The sequence below is a fragment of the Delphinus delphis genome, chromosome 6 (genome assembly GCF_949987515.2).
Source record: "Delphinus delphis chromosome 6, mDelDel1.2, whole genome shotgun sequence".
NCBI lineage: Eukaryota > Metazoa > Chordata > Mammalia > Artiodactyla > Delphinidae > Delphinus > Delphinus delphis.
Genome location: NC_082688.1, coordinates 81,961,609 through 81,980,503, shown reverse-complemented (window position 1 = coordinate 81,980,503; position 18,895 = coordinate 81,961,609). Strand labels below are relative to the sequence as shown.

Here is an 18,895-nt window from a genome sequence, read left to right as displayed (position 1 = left end):
TTATAAAGAATTTGTATTCCCGATACCTAGCATAACTTCTGGCTCAGTAAATATTCTTGGAATTAATAAGACAAAACGATTTCATGTATTAGGCCAAATTGTTATCTAAGTTGAACAATCTACAGGCCTCGCCATTATCAGGTTGCCCAGAATTGAGTGATCATTTATGTATTTTTGTCTTATATCATTTCTGAAAAGGAGGTGGAGCTGAACAGTCAGAAGTGTAGTCTGTGCATGTGAAACTGGGACTCTTTTCTCAAGACTTGATTGGCTGATACAGAAATGAATTCTACATTCTAAGCCTCCTTAGAACTTTAGAATTTTATACATGAGGACACTGGCTTTTATAATTACCCAATTGGTCAGTAGCTACAAAATAAATAATCTAATTCTAAACTATTTGCATACATACTTTTTAAAGTTTGCCTATATGTTCATGAGCTTCTTAAGTAATGGTTGAAGTCTATTAAGCTTTTTTTTTTTTTAAAGCAGAGTTATATGATCTTTGACATCATTGTTTAGGTATAAATTAGATTGTTTAAAATAAAGTGCTAATTGAACTTTTAAATATGTTGAATATGTTTCTAGAGAGGCCAGTTCTTTTATAGCTCAGTAGTCTAGCATATGTTATTTTAAAAAGCAATTAAAATTTTTAAGATTATTTAGGTGTGACATGGACTGATTTTCCTTAGAGTTTTTGTTTGTTTGTTTGTTTTTCTTTAACAGCTACAGAATCCAGAAGTCAGATTTCAGCAGCAACTAGAACAGCTCAGTGCAATGGGATTTTTGAACCGTGAAGCAAACTTGCAAGCGCTAATAGCCACAGGAGGTGATATCAATGCGGCTATTGAAAGGTTACTGGGCTCTCAACCATCATAGCAGCATTTCTGTATCTTGAAAAAATGTAATTTATTTTTGATAACGGCTCTTAAATCTTTAAAAAATACCCGCTTTATTTCATTTTGACTCCTGGAATTCTGTGCTGTTATAAACAAACGCAATATGATGCATTTTAAGGTGGAGTGCAGTAAGATGTGTGGGTTTCTCTGTGTTTTTGTTTGTTTTTTGTTTTTTCCTGGAACAGTGGGAATCAATGCTTTTTCATTTAAGGCTACTGCATGCATCAACCACTTCTGCATTTATTGTAATTTTTAAAAAACATATCACCTTTTATAGTTGGGTGAACAGATTTTTGTCCTGCATCTGTCCAGTTTATTTGCTTTTTAAACATTAGCCTATGGTAGTAATTTATGTAGAATAAAAGCATTAAAAAGAAGCAAATCATTTGCGCTTTGTAATTTGTGGTACAATATTGCTTATTGTGACTTTGGCATGTAGTTTTGCAAAAATGCTGTAAGATTTATACTACTGACAGTTTTTGCTTTATTTGTATACAGAATGTGTATGCACATTTGGGACTGCATTTCTAGAAACATATTGCAATAGATCATCTGAGCAAAAACATCTGTAACCAAAAAAGTGAAGATAAGGAAATACTTTAAAGCTGAGTATTTCCTAATTGTGTAGAATCTTACAGCATCTTTGATACACATCTCAGCAAAAGTACCGGTTAGTCAGGTTTGTTGAAAATATAGTAGAAAAGCTGATTCTGGTTATCTCTTTAAGGACATTTAATTGTACAGACAAGATGATGTAACATTGTCTCAACATTCACAGATTGACTGTAAATTACCTTAATCTTTGTGCATACTGAAGGAGCACTGTAGTATAACCCAAAAGTGCATTTGCCTAGGACTTTTCAGCTTCTCCCATAGGTAGTTTAACAGGCATTACAATTTGTAATTGAAATGTTGCTTTCACTGAAAGTGTCTTGATGTTTCAGTTATTTTTAATTGCCATATAAAAATAGAACTGTCTTCTGGGTTTATCATTTTTCTTATGCACAGGCAATACATGAATTTAAAATGATTTGTGAGCCACTTGTTTCTGAAGTGTTTTGGTAGTTCTATTAAGAAATAGTTAAATATTGTGCTTTTCAGAGCCTGAGAGAGGGGAATTTTGGGGGTGGGGTGGGGATCTATCCTGGATTGGGCCAGCCTGAATAATACTGGCAACCAAGATTCTGTTAGGATTTCTGTGCATATAGTGTAGTAAAGAAGTATCTTTCAGGGGTGAAAACAAAGAGCCGTTTTAACAATGTTGAGTACATTTGGCTGTTCCACAGCTTTTTTCTTCCCTCCCCAAAGAAATTCTGTTTGCCTAACTCTCAAACTATTGGGGTGGTACATTCCTTTAGGACCAATTAAAACATAACTTTGGGGTCAGTAATGTATTTGGCTGACCCTGGTTCAGTATTCTCTTAGGTCATTATATTCTCTCATGTACAGTTAAAGGATGTTAAAGTAACCTAAAGTGAATTCAGACCAGTAAAATCAAGGGGAAATACAAGTTGAATTCCATTACTTCTGTAAGTTTGCTTGCTATTAAAAAAGGTAAAGAGGCAGGTTGCCCACCATTTCATGCACTGTTCTGACACTTTCCCCTGGAAAAAAACATGTACAAAGGTCAAGATGGAGGCATGGCTAAGAGGAAGTTGTTAAGGATGATATTCATGTGTCTGCTCTCTCTGCCTTATGCCTCAGTATGGTTTAAAAACTTTTGTACTGGTGAATATGGTGGTATACAGTGTGGGATAGTGTCATAACCAATTTGACAATTTATTAATCACAAAATAACAATAAATCTCTAGCTTTTACACTTGTTTGTCTTGCCTTTTTTGTAGAAAGAAAAAGGTGTCTTCAGTTTACTTTCTCTAACCATGTCTTTTAAAGACTATTGGAGTTGGTTTACCTGATTTTATTACACTTGAGATTATTTTTCATTAACTTCTTGTTTCCTCAATCAAAATATGTGCATATATACTATGTTGTGTGTTAAAAAGAGAGCCAGCTGGGAAGTCAGGTGGCCTGGGCTTTGCTTGCTCTTTTTGGTACTTGACTAGTTATTTTTGAGTCAGGACATCATGATTTCTTCACTGAAAGTGGTGGTAAGGCCTGTGCGGCACACCCAACTGGGTGATCTCTTAAGTACCTTTTAGTTGTTGCTCTGGTGTGATTTTTGTTGTTGTTTGTTTGTTTCTAATATGTTTATCTTAGTTCAGGAGTTCAAAATACTTAAAATTCTCAAAAGCATTAAAAAAACTCTTGAAATAATACAGACTTAAATTGTTCTTATATTGGGTTATTACAAAGTGAATAAAGAATAGAGTGGTGAAAATAACATTTCAGGATTTTATTTCCCAAGTGGAATATTTGTGATCCTAAACAAAGTGCAGCAAATCAGATAAATGACAGCTGGCCTCTGTGTATTCAGAATTGGAGTTTCAGACTTGGCTTAAATATAGTAATGAAAGGAGTTTTTTGTTTGGGGAGACATTATTACTATGTTAATTTAATAGGCAAGTTACAACAAATTAGGACAGATAAGAATGTCACTAACATTAGTGATAAAAGTGAAGCTAGGGCGCATGTCTGTGTCCTTGTGCAAAACAAAAAAAGGTTATGTTGTTAAGGCAGGGAAATATTGCATACTCCATTAACATTAAACACGTTAAGTCAATAAGAAGTCCTGCATTAAAGAAACCTGTTTAATACAGCTTTGTCCTATCCTCTGCTGTCCTTTTTACTTAACTATTTTTTAAGGTAATGCTATATCCAGTGAACACACTTGGGGAAAACTATACTTAGTAAATGCACATGGTATTCTCTTCTCTGGAATTTCATCTGTCTTCTTTGGCTTATATAAAGCCTACCGTGCCCTCTGGGATCAGTTTTGTAGTCTTCCTAAACTTTGCTAACCAGTTGATATACTCTGAACTGTCAACTGCTGCATTCTGTCCCTCTCATTCATTTACAGTTTGGGGGATTTTTGTTTGGTTTTCTGCTCTGAAATTTTCTTGGCAGTTACTTAGGTAACAAGTGTTTCTCTTCAACTTCTTTATATCTTTCCTCTCATCAACCATAGGCAACCATTGACTCAAAGTAAATATTGAACATCTGTTGAGTAACAGGTTCTTTTCTAGTTGCTCAAAGTGTATAGCAGTAAATAAAGTCTGTCCATATGGGGTTTAGATAGTAGAATGTAGCGAGACAGTAAACAAAACACATATATGGCCCTGTTAGGTGGTGGCAAGTGCTTTGGTGAAAAATTAAGCAGAGTGTTCAGGACGAAGGAATTTTATTTGTTGTATAGGGTAGTCAGAGAAGGCCTCATTGAGAAGGTGACATTAAAGTAGAGACTTGAGGAATATGTGGGAGGGTGAACAGCTTTTCAGGAAGAGGGGCAACTAATGAGAATACCCTGTAATGTGAATGTTCTGAGTGTGTTTGTAGAATACAGGGAGTTTGGTGTGACTGGCAAGTGAGCTAGGGAGAAAGTGGTGAAGGGACTGTGGCGAGATGGGGACAGGTAAGTGGTGCAGGTGTTTGATGTGGAGGGCTTAATACTGCAATTTTTGTGTCCCATCCCCAGAGTTTCTGATTTACTAGTCTTAGGGTTGGAGGAGAATTTGCATTTCTAACAAGTTCCCAGGTGAAAACCATTGGACTAGGGGAACCAGGGTGGAAGCTGAGAGACTGTTAAGAGGTAGTATCTCAGAGATAATACCAACTTGGGCTGGATTGGTAGCAATGGAGGTAGTAAGAAGTAGTAGTCAGATTTGGGGTATGTTTTGAAGGCAGAGCCAGTAGGTTTTACTGATGGATAAAAGTGTGAGGTTAAGAACAAGAGAGATGTCAAGCAAGGTGAGTAAGGTACATATGGGGAGGAGTGTAATCTAGTTTTGATGTGTTAAGTGAGATGTACTTGATTAGATATATAACTGGAGATAATGAGAAGGCAGTTGGAGGAGAGGTTCAGGCTATAGACAGGTTATACAGCTGCCAGTGTGTATATAGATAGTATTTAAAGCCAAGGAACTAGATCAGTGGTTCTCACCAGAAGGGACTTTGCCCCCCAGGGGGGCTTTTGGCAATGTCTGGAGACACCTTTTTGACATCATGATTGAGGCTGCTGTTGGCTCTAGTGAGTAGAGGTCAAGGATGCCACAGAACATTCTCTGGTGCACAGAGCAGCCTTCCACAACAAACATAAATATCTGGTCCAAAAATGTTAATAGTGCGAAGGCTGAGAAATCCTGACTAGATGAATTTCAGAGATTGTTTATAAACATACTTTGGGAAGATTTGAGTCCTGTTTACTCCCAGTTCAGAGAGATGATAGGAAACCAGAAAAAGACATGAACAGGCGGGTAGGCTGAAAGCAAGTGGAGAAACTTTTTCACGAGGAGAAGGATGGTAAATGAAGTGTGTTAAATGCTGTTGCTTCAGGTACTCATCATGCATTGAATATTAACCTATGGATTTAGTAAAGGGAAGGACCTTTATGACTATGACAGGGGTTTTAAGGGTGATTAGCGTAAAATTCTGGTTAGAGTGAACGTAGAAAGTATCAGGAGACACAGAATTTTGAAGTAAAGAGAATCAGAGAAATGGGGGCAGTAGCTGTGGTGAGGCGAGTGGTGGTGGTATAGAGGAAGTTTGCCCTTTGTGTTCTTTTAAGATGGGAAGTACTGCTGCGTGCGCGCGTGTGTGTGCGCGCGTGCTTATTTTTGGAGGACAGTATGGAATAATGGTTTTCTACCAAAAACTACAAACAGAAAGGAGTTACCACCACCTTTGATCCCCAGAATAGGTTTGATAGATAGATCCAGATAAGCAGGCAGACACATTTGTTACATGGGCTAAAGTGTGAGGGAGAGGGTTTCTTTGTCTTTCAAGCCATCATCTTCCTCAGCTAGGTAGCCAGCTGCCTTTCCTTGTCAGTAGGAGTGGTACCTTCCAGGCCCATCTGAACTTTTTGTGGTCAAGGAAATGGAGGAAAAGCAGCCCTCTCCCAACATCTTTGCTTTGGTGAGACTGAATAGAAATAAGGTTGAGGTTTTTTCCAGAGCTGAGATGGTGATGAAGCACATTCTCAGTTTGTAATTCCAGTTTATACATGTTACCATTTGTGCCTCAGACTCCTTAATTATAATGTAACCTGTCCCATATTCACAACCCAGTCTCTTGCTTACCACTCTATGCTTAGAACAGAACTAGGCACATATAGGAGCTCCCAGTATAGTTTCCCTCAAAAGACCGAAGCTGAATGTGGGGTCTGATTCTTTAGTGGGATGTATAGTAGTTGCTGTATATTCAAGCTAGATGTTTTTAAAGCTATTCATAGACCCATTCTCCACTCCTTATACTTTCTAGAGAGGGAAGGAAATTTCCACTGTTTGTGGTTATCTAATGCTTCATAACAAACTACCCCACAGCTTAGGGGCTTAGAACAAAAATCAGTCACTAATTCTATCATGAATGAGCAGTTTGGCAAGGATTGGTGAATACTGCTGGAGCAACTTGACTGGGTCTGGAGAATTTATTTTCAAGAAGGCTTATTCACATAGCTGTTTAATTACTACTTTCATCTGGGAGTACAGTTGAGGTGTCAGTTCCTCTCCACCTGGGCCTTTCTACAAGGGCTGCTTCTGCTTCCTCACAACATGGTGGATAGGTTTCAAGAGCAAGTATTTCAAGAAAAATGAAAGTTGTCAGTTTTTTAAGGTCTGGCCCAATGTCATTTCTCCTGTCTTCTACTGGCCAAGCAGTCTTAACTTGCCCAGATTTAAGGTTCATAGGCCCAACTGCTTGATGGGTAGAATGTCACAGAATTTGTGATCATCTTAATCTAACATACACTGTGATCCCAGAAGGGGAAGACTGTTGGAGGAATACATTTTTGTTCTTCAGTATTCACTCTTTTCCAAGGGAGAAGTAGTGACTTAACTGCTTATTGAATACTGTAGAAGAAACGAGGTACACTTGACCAAGCCCCTGTTCTTCGGGAAAGTCTGTCCAAAGGAAGTATGCATTCTAGTCGGCTGTCTTAGCACATATGATAATAAGGTTAGTGAGAAAGTTCTTCTTGTGGGGGAAGACCTGTGGTTTTCATTTTTGCTAAAAAATACAACAAAATTGACTATTATAACCATTTAAAAATGTATAGTTCAGTGGTATTTAAATACATTCACAGTGTTGTGTAACTGTCACAATCATCCAGAACTTCTTCATCACCCCAAGAGGAAACCCTATAGCCATTAAGCAGTCACTCACCATTCCCCCCTTACCCCAGCCCCGGGCAACCACTAGTCTGCTTTCTGTCGTCTGTGCGTTTACCTGTTTTGGATGTTTCATATAAATGTAATTATATAATACAGGCATACTTATATAATACTGGAGATAGTGTGGGTTCAGTTCCAGACCACTTTAGTAAAGCTAATATCACGATAAAGCGAGTCACACAGTGTTTGGTTTTCTGGTGCATATAAAAGTCATGCTTACACTATACTGTAGTCTATTAGTGTGCACTAGTATTATGTCTAAAAAACAATGTATATACCTTAATTAAAATATTGCTAAAAATGCTAATCATCATCTGCACCTTCAGTGAGTCGTAATCTTTTTTTATGGTGGAGGGTCTTGTCTCAATGTTTGTGGCTGTTGACTGAATAGGGTGGTGGCTGCTGAAGGTTGTGGGGTGGCTGTGGAAGTTTCTTAAAATAAGACAACAATAAAGTTTGCCCCATTGATTGACTCTTCCTTTCACAAGTGCTTTTTTGGTAGCATGCAGTGCTGTTTGATAGCATTTTACCCACAGTCGAACTTCTTTCAAAATTGGAATCAGTCCTCTCAAACCCTGCCACTGCTTTATATTAGTTAATATGTGATATTCTAAACCCTTTATTGTCATTTCAACAATCTTCACAGCTTCTTTACCAAGACTATATAGATTTCATCTCAAGAAATCACTTTCTTTGCTTATCCATAAAAAGCAACTACTTATTTGTTAAAGTTTTATTAGGAGTTTGTAGCCATTCAGTCACATCTTCAGACTCCACTTCTAATTCTAGTACTCTTGCTATTTCCACCACATCTGTAGTTATAAGAGTAACATCAAAGACCACTGATCACAGATCACCATACAAATATAGTAATACTGAAAAAATTTGAAATATTTCAAGAATTAACCAAAATGTGACACAGAGATATGAAGTGAACAAATGCTTTTGGAAAAATGGCCCTGGAAGACTTGCTCAACACAGGGTTGCCACCAAGTCTTCATTTTGTAAAAGTATTTTCGAAGTGCAGTAAAGCACGATAAAACGAGGTGTCCCTCTATGTGGCCTTTTGTGTCAGGCTTCTTACCATGTTTTCAGGGTTCATTTAATGTTGTGGCATGTATCAACACTTCGTTCCCTTTCATGGCTGAATAATATTCCATTGTATGGACATACCACATTTTATTCACTTACGTGTTGATGGACACTTAACATCATTTAGATATTATGAATAATGCTATAATATTAGTATTTGAGTCTGTTTTTAATTCATTTGGATATATACCTAGAGTGGAATTGTTGGGTCATATGGTAATTATAAATATTTTTAACTTTTTGATGAACTGCCTGTTTTCCACAACAGCTGAACCATTTTACATTCCCATCAGCAAGGTACGGGTTCCAATTTTTTCTGTCTCCTTGGTAGCACTTCTCATTTTCTGCTTTTCTTGGTTTTAAACTTCAGCCATTCTACTAAGTGTTGGATGGTTATCCAATTGTGGTTTTGATTTGCATTTCCTTAATAACTTGATGATGAGCATCTTTTTGTGCCTTATTGGCTGTTTGTATGTCTTCTTTGGAGAAAAGTCTTTTCAAGTCCTTTGCCTTCTGAAAATATTGTTGAGTAGTAGGAGTTCTTTATATATGCTAGATATTAAACCCTTTCAGTTGCAGGTTGTTTTTTCACTTTCTTGATAACGTTCTTTGCACAAAAGTTTTACATTTTGATGAAGTCAAATTTGTCTGTTTTTTTCTTTTGTTGCTTGTGGTTTTGGTGCCATATTTAAGAATTCATTGCCAAATCCAAGGTCATAAAGATTTTTCCCCTGTTTTCTTCCAAGAATTTTATGGATTTAGCTCTTATGTACAGGTCATTGATCCATTTGAACTGGTCCTGTGGTTCTGGATTTGCAAAGAGAATATAGGAGTGTTTCTTTAACGCATTTTCATCCCGATCTTTCAAGTAAAAAAGATGAATAATGCCTCAAAGAGAACATGATGGCTAGATGTTAAAATGTAGTCGGCTGTAGACCATACTCTTGGCCAGTCTTGGTTTTCCCAAAACAGTCTTAGAAGTTCTTCATTTCCTCTTCTCATCCCTATTTCCACTATCACCCAGTATGACCTCCATCTTGTAGTCTCTTGATCGAAGTGTGATATGTGTCATATTCAGGCACTAAACTTAGTCTCATGTACAAACTGTGAACACTGATCACAGTCTTAATGTGGCACTGTTGTAGGTCCCAGCATCAGATGTAAAGCAGGCAGTGGGTGCAAACCAGCCTAGCAATGGCATGTGGGTGAAATCTATACAGAAAGTATGTGTTCATTAAGGATTTCTTTTCAAGTGAGAAAGACGCGAAACATTGATTTAGACGGTGAGGCGTGTGGATGGAGATAGCTTAGTGGACATCCTCAAGAAATTGAGATAGTTGAGGGATGCAGAAGATGTTAATCTGCAAAGAGGAGGTGGTAGTTCTCAACCTTGGCTTCACATCAGAGTCAACTAAAAAGATTAAGAAATAAGCCCACCTCAGACTAAGTGGAATTGTTATATCTGTAAGGCTTAGGAATTTTTAAAAGCTTCTGAAGTGATTGTAAGGCCAGGGTTGGAACCACTGATTTAAAGGAAATAAGAATTTATTAGGTGGGGGGTGGGGGTGTGATGAATTGGGCGATTGGGATTGACATGTATACACTGATGTGTATAGAACTGATGACTAGTAAGAACCTGCTGTATAAAAAAATAAAATTCAAAAAAAAAATTTTAAAAACTACCATATGCTCCAGCCAAAAAAGAAAAAAAAAAGGAATTTATTATTTAAAGCAATGCTTCTCACCTTCATTGTGCATAGAGATCACCTGGGATCTTATTACATTGCATATTCTGATTGAAAAACTCACTCTGAATGTATCTAAGACATAAAAGTTAGCTAAAACTGTAAAACTCTTAGAAGCTAGAAGAAAACATAGTGTGAATCTTTGTGACCTTGGTCTAGGCAGTGGTTTCTTAGATATGACACCAAAAGTACAAGCAGCCAATGATAAATAAGTTGGACTTCATCGGACTTAAAAATTTTTGTGCTTAAAAGTTGATCAAGGGCTTCCCTGGTGGCGCAGTGGTTGAGAGTCCGCCTGCCGATGCAGGGGACACGGGTTCGTGCCCCAGTCTGGGAAGATCCCACATGCCGCGGAGCGGCTGGGCCCGTGAGCCATGGCCGCTGAGCCTGCGCGTCCGGAGCCTGTGCTCCGCAACGGGAGAGGCCACAACAGTTAGAGGCCCGCGTACCGCAAAAAAAAAAAAAAAAGTTGATCGAGTCAGCTCTCTACCCACATGCTGTTATCTATCACGTCCCCATACTTTTCTCACACCCTTCATCTCCTCTGACCCACACAACCAAACCTCAGCCTCCACTCAGACCCTTCTCTGTTCCCACGCCGGTCTCCTGAGGATGCTGAAGGAAGTTTCCCAGCCTTGCTGTGTGGGGCCCCATCCTGCCTGTGGTCCCCAACCTCGCTGGGCCCCCACAGGGCGTTGGTGATCATCCTTCTCAACATGTCCCACTCCTTCCCACACAAACACTCCTTCAAACCTTGCCCATTCCCTTCAGATTCCTTTCTCACCAGCCTCTTCTCCATTCTCAGTAGATCTTCACTGGAAAAATCGAAGGCAGGCAGTAAAGTAAGCCTTCCCCAACTTCCCCCACGCCACAGACAATCTACATTCAGCCTTCAGTCATCCTCCATTGACAGTGGAAAAGACCTTTCCATCCATCCCTCCTCTACCTCCTCTTTCCCCTCTTGAAACAAATCCACGCACCAACTTTCTTGTGCCTTCAGGCTCTCTCCTCCCAGGCTCCCTGGGAGATCACACACTTCTTAAAATCTTCAGTGCTTAACTCCTTCCTTTCACTGTAAGGTTCCCAGAAAGAGCATCTCTATTCCCCACTTTACCTTCCTGACGTGCCAATCAATTCCTGACCACTGCTCCTGTCCCTCAACTGAAACGGCTCTTTCCAAGGTTGCCTGGCTTTACAGCGATGGCAATATTCTCACCTTAATGTCTTAGTATCATTATTTTATTTATAACATTGTTTACAAACTTGGCATGGGATGAGGCAGACTAAGAGCCAGTAGAGAGAAAGGGATAAAGAGTATAGGGGAAAAAGAAAGGTATCTGGGCATGCCTAGGCACACAGTAGGGGATTAATACTTGGCAGCTGTGTAAGTGTGAGGGGCACCCAGAAGCTTTTTATAAGGTGAAACTCAAACACTTCTCATTGGAGTTGCCTAAAATGCACATTTTATCACATCGCTTCCCTAAGGACAATCTTTCACTCACTTCCTCTACAGGATGAAATCCAGACTTCTTGACTTGATATCCAAGCACTTCGTTAATCCCTCCCCAGCTCCCTCACTTCCCAGAAGCCCCCGCATACACGCTGTGTCGCAGGCTCATCAAACTACTTACAGGCCACTTCTTGGACACATTACGACTCTTTGTTTCCACTTGACTCTTTTGTGTCTGGCAAACTCTGACTCATTCTTTAAGAATCAGCTTCAGGGTCAGCGTCTCTGGGCAAGTTCTGTCTCTTGGGTCCCACTGCATGTTCTGTCCCTTGAGTCAGCACCTACATCCTATATAGCAACCCTGTGCCACCTCCCCCAAGAGACTTGAGAGCAAGGGATGAGCACTGTCCACACTTGGAGCTCCATTGCCTGCCACATGGTTGCTGTCCAGTGCAGGCAGACCTCGTTTTATTGTGCTTCACTTTATTGCTTTTCTTTTTTTTTTAAAACACATCGAAGGTTGTGGCAACCCTGCATCAAGTCCATCAAGGTTGTTATTCCAACAGCGTTTGCTCCCTTCATGTCTCTGTGTCACATTTTGCTAATCCTCACAATATCTCAAACTTATTTATTATTATTGTATGTGTCCTGGTGATCAGTGATCTGTGATGTTACTACTGCAAAAAGATTACAACTTGCTGAGGGCTCAGATGATGGTTAGCATTTTTAGCAATAAAGTTTTTTTTTTTTTTTGCGGTATGCGGGCCTCTCACTGTTGTGGCCTCTCCCGTTGCAGAGCACAGGCTCCGGACGTGCAGGCTCAGTGGCCATGGCTCACGGGCCCAGCCGCTCCGTGGCATGCGGGATCTTCCCAGACCGAGGCACGAACCCGTGTCCCCTGCATTGGCAGACGGACTCTCAACCACTGTACCACCAGGGAAGCCGTAAAGTTTGTTTTTTAGTTAAGGTTAGAAAAAGTTGATCAAGTGAAAAAGACAACCCATGGAATGGGTGAAAATATTTGCAGATCGTATATTTGATAAGAATCTGGTATCCAGGTTATAGAAAGAACTCTTAAAACTCAACGATAAAAAAGACAATCCAATTAAAAAATGGACAAAGGATTAGAATAGACATTTCTGCAAAGAAGCAAATGGCCAATAAGCACATGAAAAGATTAGTGACATGCAAATCAAAACTTTAATGAGATGCCACTTCATATCCCATTAGGATGGCTATAATCACGAAGACAGAATAACATGTGTTGACTAGGATTGCTGGTGAGAATGTAAAATGGTGCAGCTACTACTTGGAAAAGAATTCCGCTTCTTAAAAGGTTAAACCATGGAGTTAGCATTTGACCCAAATATCTATGAACTGGTGAATGGATAAATAAAATGTGGTATATGTATACAATGAGAATACTATTTAGCAATAGAAAGGAATGAAATATTGATACATGCTAAATCAGGAACAGACATTTTTAGAGGCCCTGAGTGTTCCTTGGACAAATGTGTTTGCTAGGTGGGATGAGAGAACTTCTCAAGGTCTTCCAGCTTTGCATACCCTAACCACTAGAGCCCTAGTTACGGAAGGGGAAGGTATGTGTTCTGGGAGATTAATCCACTAGCTCCCTGTCATTCAACCCTCTGACCTCAGGGTATAACCGACTACCACAATCTTGCCCTTACTGAAGGTGGAAAACCTACCAAATTCTCATTTCCTGAGAAGGGAAATTCAAGTTAAACCCTCTGAGCTCTTTGCTTATTGTAAAGATAAATGTTATAAGTTATATGTCCTCAACTATTTCAGATCATCGCATAAAAAACCTTAATGACAAGGATCTCTGATGATGAAGGAAAAGCAGTGCCTGTCATCCAGGAGCTGGCCTAGTACTAAAAGGTAGGCCTCTCCTGCTAAAAATAGACAATTTCACAGAACACCTACAATACTGCTCCGTGACCGTGGTCAAGACAAAAGACCATTCTGTAATTCTGCCTGAACGAAGAGAAAAACATGAACATTGTCTAAACCACAAAAATGACCAAATATTGGGAATTCCTTGGCGGTCCAGTGGTTAGCACTCCGCGCTTTTCACTGCCAAAGGCCTGGTTCATTCCCTGGCCGGGGAACTAAGATCCCACAAGCCGCATGGCATGGCCCAGAAAAAAAAAAGACTAAATATTCTGTCTCCCTGTCCTGGCTAATGTACTTCTTTAAAAATGATAGTTTTAGCCTCACTTCATGCCTCTCACATTACTGAGATAGCCAATCATCCTGCACTTCCTCACAGCATCCATTTAGAGAGAGCCCTGCTTCTTTGAACCCTCCCCCAAATCACCTAACTTGTCCAAATCGTAAGTCCTTTGTAGCATCCTACAGAGATTTCCCCTCACGATTCTAAAGGTGTGTGTTCTCCCTTATGCAGTGAGCAATGAACCCAACTTGTTTAATGCAGGTGTGTTCCTCATCGTCTGGCAATGAGTAGTGGCTGCCCTTTTTAGATAAAGCATGGATTTTCCATTTTCCATGGTTTTGGCCTCAGCACTTTGCATGTGTTATATCACATGTGTTATATCAGTTCTACAACATTATGAGGCAGGTGGTGACCCCATTTTATAGGAGAGGGAAATGTTTAACCTGAACTTCCTCCAGTGGTGGGGAATGGAGAGAGGCAAAGTGGAGGGAGTGCTGCCAGAGGGGGTGGTAAGTGGTATTTGCAGGACTGAGGAACTCTTTGGTTGGCTTCTGTTTTTGAACCACTGCAAACGTTTTCCCGCCTGCCCCTTCTTCCCAGGTCATAGTGGCTGGGCAGGGGTGTGGTCAGGGCTGGGTGAGCAGCATTCCACTGCCCCTGACCCAGGAACTGACCCTCAGTGACAGAGGGATTCTCAGGGGTGGGAGAGCAGTTTGTGCTCGCTATGTCCCCCATGGCCACCAGAGGGCAGTACTGATCCACACCTTGGCCTCCCTGCGGCCATTCTTGGGAAGATTAGAGCCCTGATTCTCAGCCCCACCAGACTCCTTTTCTTGTTTGTTTTTTAAATAAATATTTTCTAATGCTCCCTTTACCATCATGAAGTGAAATTAACTCCGAATAAAACTTGCCTAAGCAAATAATATGATACTTTAACTCTGAAAGGAGGAAAAAAAAGGAAAGTAACGTAATAAACTGATGGGTTTCAATATGTGATGCTTGGACATGGCTACACTAGAAGAGCACAATAGAGTTAGTTTGATGCTTTGCCATCGGATCACTGAGAATGAAAAATTACAAATGCAGGTGGATGTAGGTTGCTGTATTTGACAAGTTCACTGTGATTTTCTGAAATGGTAAACAATTCTTGGTAAAGTTAAAAATAACACAGAATCCAATTGTCCCTTTGTTGCATTCTTGGAAATTCCAGTGTATATTAAAACTGCAAAAAAACCCCACAAAGCTTTTATTTATGTATAAAATAAGAGTTAGATTCAATGTCCTATAATTATAAACACTCTTTTTCATTTGGTCCTACATGGAAGTCCAGCAGGATATTTGAAAATTAATTCTTGTGAAGAACTGCCTTCACTGAGAACTCTAGCTGGTACCAGAGGATATGAGATGCCCTCTCTTTCCACCCCAATTTAGGCCCCCTGAGAGCCAGAGCTTTGTGTTGCGGGTCCTCAAACCCTCCAGAGTGCCCATCACAGTACCCAGTACTTACTGAGTACACTGAAATGATTGAGTCCTTTCTGTACACCTGGGGGACTCTCGTCCAGCCAGAGTATATTGCCTGGACAACTTAAGGGCCTAGATCCTGAATATGAATGTTGATGTAAACCCAAGCCAGGCAGGAGGTGCCCCAAATAGTCTGGCAGCGACAAAAATCCAGGGCTCCACATTTTTTTTTTAATTGGGTATAGTTGCTTTACAATGCTGTGTTTCTGCTGTACAGTGAACTGAATCAGCTATATGTATACATATATCCCCTCTTTTTTTGGATTTCCTTCCCATTTAGGTCACCACAGAGCATTAAGTAGAGTTCCCTATGATATACGACAGGTTCTCATTAGTTATCTATTTTATACATATTAGCATATATATGTCAATCCCAATCTCCCAATTCATCCCACCCCCCCCCCTTCCTCCCATTGGTGTCCATACGTTTGTTCTCTATGCCTGTGTCTCTATTTCTGCCTTGCAAACCGGTTCATCTGTACTGTTTTTCTAGATTTCACATATATGCATTAATATACAATATCTGTTTTTCTCTTTCTGACTTACTTCACTCTGTATGACAGTCTCTAGGTCCATCCACCTCTCTACAAATGACCCAATTTCGTTCCTTTTTATGGCTGAGTAATATTCCATTGTACATATGTACCACATCTTCTTTACCCATTCATCTGTTGATGGACATTTAGGTTGCTTCCATGACCTGGCTATTGTAAATAGTGCTGCAATGAACATTGGGGTGCATGTGTCTTTTTGAATTATAGTTTTCTCAGGTATATGCCCAGTAGTGGGATTGCTGGGTCATATGGTAATTACACTTTTAGTTTTTTAAGGAACCTCCATACTGTTCTCAGTAGTGGCTGTATCAGTTTACATTCCCACCAACAGTGCAAGAGGGTTCCCTTTTCTTCACACCCACTCCTGCATTTATTGTTTGTAGATTTTTTGAAGATGGCCATTGTGACCAGTGTGAGGTGATACCTCACTGTAGTTTTGATTTGCATTTCTCTAATAATTAGTGATGTTGAGCAGCTTTTCATGTGTTTGTTGGCCATCTGTATGTCTTCTTTGGAGAAATGTCTATTTAGGTCTTTGGCCCATTTTTTGACTGGGTTGTTTGTTTTTTTGATACTGAGCTCCGTGAGCTGTTTGTATATTTTGGAGATTAATCCCTTGTCCACTGCTTTGTTTGCAAATATTTTCTCCCATCCTGAGGGTTGACTTTTTGTCTTGTTTATGGTTTCCTTTGCTGTGCAAAAGCTTTTAAGTTTCATTAGGTCCCATGTGTTTATTTTTATTTTCATTACTCTAGAAGGTGGGTCAAGATCTTGCTGTGATTTACGTCAGAGTGTTTTTCCTGTGTTTTCCTCTAAGAGTTTTATAGTGTCCAGTCTTACATTTATGTCTTTAATCCATTTTGAGTTTATTTTTGTGTATGGTGTTAGGGAGTGTTCTAATCTCACTCTTTTACATGTAGCTGTCCAGTTTTCCCAGCACCACTTATTGAAGAGGCTGTCTTTTCTCCATTGTATATTCTTGCCTCCTTTATCAAAGATAAGGTGACCATAGATGTGTGGGTTTAACTCTGGGCCTTCTATCCTGTACCATTGATCTGTATTTCTGTTTTTGTGCCAGTACCATACTGTCTTGATTACTGTAGCTTTGTAGTATAGTGTGAAGTCAGGGAGCCTGACTTCTTCCAGCTCCATTTTTCGTTTTCAAGATTGCTTTGGCTATTCGAGGTCTTTTGTGTCTCCGTACAAATTTTAAGATTTTTTTGTTCTAGTTCTGTGAAAAATGCCAATGGTAATTTGATAGGGATTGCATTGAATCTGTAGATTGCTTTAGGTAGTATAGTCATTTTCACAATATTGATTCTCATTTTCACAAAAGAGATATACAATGGTATATCTCTTCATCTTTTTGTGTCATCTTTGATTTCTTTTATCGGTGTCTTGTAGATTTCTGAGTACAGGTCTTTTACCTCCTTAGGTAGGTTTATTCCTAGGTATTTTATTCTTTTTGTTGCAAAGGTGAATGGGATTGTTTCCTTAATCTCTCTTTCAGTTTTTTCATTGTTAGTGTATAGGAATGCAAGAGATTTCTGTGCATTAACTTTGTACCTTGAAACTTTATCAAATTCATTGATTTAGCTCTAGTAGTTTTCTGGTGGCATCCTTAGGATTTTTTATGTATGGTATGATGTCTACAGTGACAGTTTTACTTCTTTTCCAATGTGTATTCTTTTTATTTCTTTTTCTTCTCTGATTGCCGTGGCTAGGACTTCCAAAACTATGTTGAATAATAGTGGTGAGAGTGGACATCCTTGTCTTCTTCCTGATCTTAGAGGAAGTGCTTTCAGTTTTTCAGCATTGAGAATGATGTTTGCTGTAGGTTTGTCGTGTATGGCCTTTATTATGTTGAGTTAGGTTCCTCTATGCCCATTTTCTGGAGAGCTTTTCTCATAAATGGGTGTTGAATTTTCTCAAAAGCTTTTTCTGCATCTATTGAGATGATCATATGGTTTTTTATTCTTTAATTTGTTAACATGGTGTATGACACCGATTGATTTGTGTATATTAAAGAATCCTTGCATCCCTGGGATAAATCCCACTTGATAGTGCTGTATCATCCTTCTAATGCGTTTTTGGATTCTGTTTGCTAGTATTTTGTTGAGGATTTTTGCGTGTATGTTCATCAGTGATATTGGTCTGTAGTTTTGTTTTTTTGTGATATCTTTGTCTGGTTTTGGTATCAGGGTGATGGTGGCCTTGTGGAATGAGCTTGGTAGTGTTCCTTCCTCTGCAATTTTTTGGAAGAGTTTGAGAAGGATGGGTGTTAGCTCTTCTCTAATGTTTGATAGAATTTGCCTGTGAAGCCATCTGGTCCTGGACTTTTGTTTGTTGGAAGATTTTAAATTACAGTTTCAGTTTCATTACATGTGATTGATAATTATATTTTCTATTTCTTCCTGGTTCAGTCTTGGAAGGTTATACGTTTCTAACAGTTTGTCCATTTCTTCCAGGTTGTCCAATTTATTGGCATATAGTTGCTTGTAGTAGTCTCTTATGATCCTTTGTATTTCTGCAGTGTCCACTGTAACTTCTCCTTTTTCATTTCTAATTTTGTTGATTTGAGTCCTCTCCCTCTTTTTCTTGATGAGTCTGGCTAAAGGTTTATCAATTTTGTTTAGCTTTTAGTTTTATTGATCTTTGCTATTGTTTTCTTTGTTTTTATTTCATTTATTTCTGCTCTGATATTTATGATTTCTTTCCTTCTGCTAACTTTGGGTTTTTGTTCTTCTTTCTCTAGTTCCTTTAGGTGTAAGGTTAGATTGTTTATTTGAGATTTTTCTTGTTTCTTGAGGTAGGCTTGTATAGCTATAAACTTCCCTCTTAGAACTGCTTTTGCTGCATCCCATAGGTTTTGGATTGTTGTGTTTTCATTGTCATTTGTCTCTAGTTATTTTTTGATTTCCTCTTTGATTTCTTCAGTGATCTCTTGGTTACCGAATAGTGTATTGTTTATCCTCCATGTGTTTGTATTTTTTAGTTTTTTCCCCTGTAATTGATTTCTAATCTCATAGCATTGTGGTCGGAAAAGATGCTTGAAATGATTTCAGTTTTCTTAAATTTATTGAGGCTTGATTTGTGACCTAAGATGTGATCTATCCTGGAGAATGTCCCATGTGCCCTTGAGAAGAAAGTGTA

The 18,895-nt window shown here is 39.2% G+C and overlaps 1 protein-coding gene across 2 annotated transcripts in view; it reads left to right on the top strand.

The window, feature by feature from the left end:
- UBQLN1 (ubiquilin 1) overlaps window positions 1-7,730 on the top strand; it is a 53,026-nt gene extending 45,296 nt beyond the window's left edge. The window contains exon 10 of one of the 2 annotated variants that reach the window (XM_060014942.1): window positions 727-7,730. In XM_060014942.1, the coding sequence (XP_059870925.1) occupies window positions 727-879 (153 nt within the window). In that variant the 3' untranslated portion in view covers window positions 880-7,730. The remainder of the gene's footprint in view (window positions 1-726) is intronic. The other variant, XM_060014941.1, reaches the window with a different exon arrangement.
- The last annotated feature ends 11,165 nt before the right edge of the window (window positions 7,731-18,895 follow it).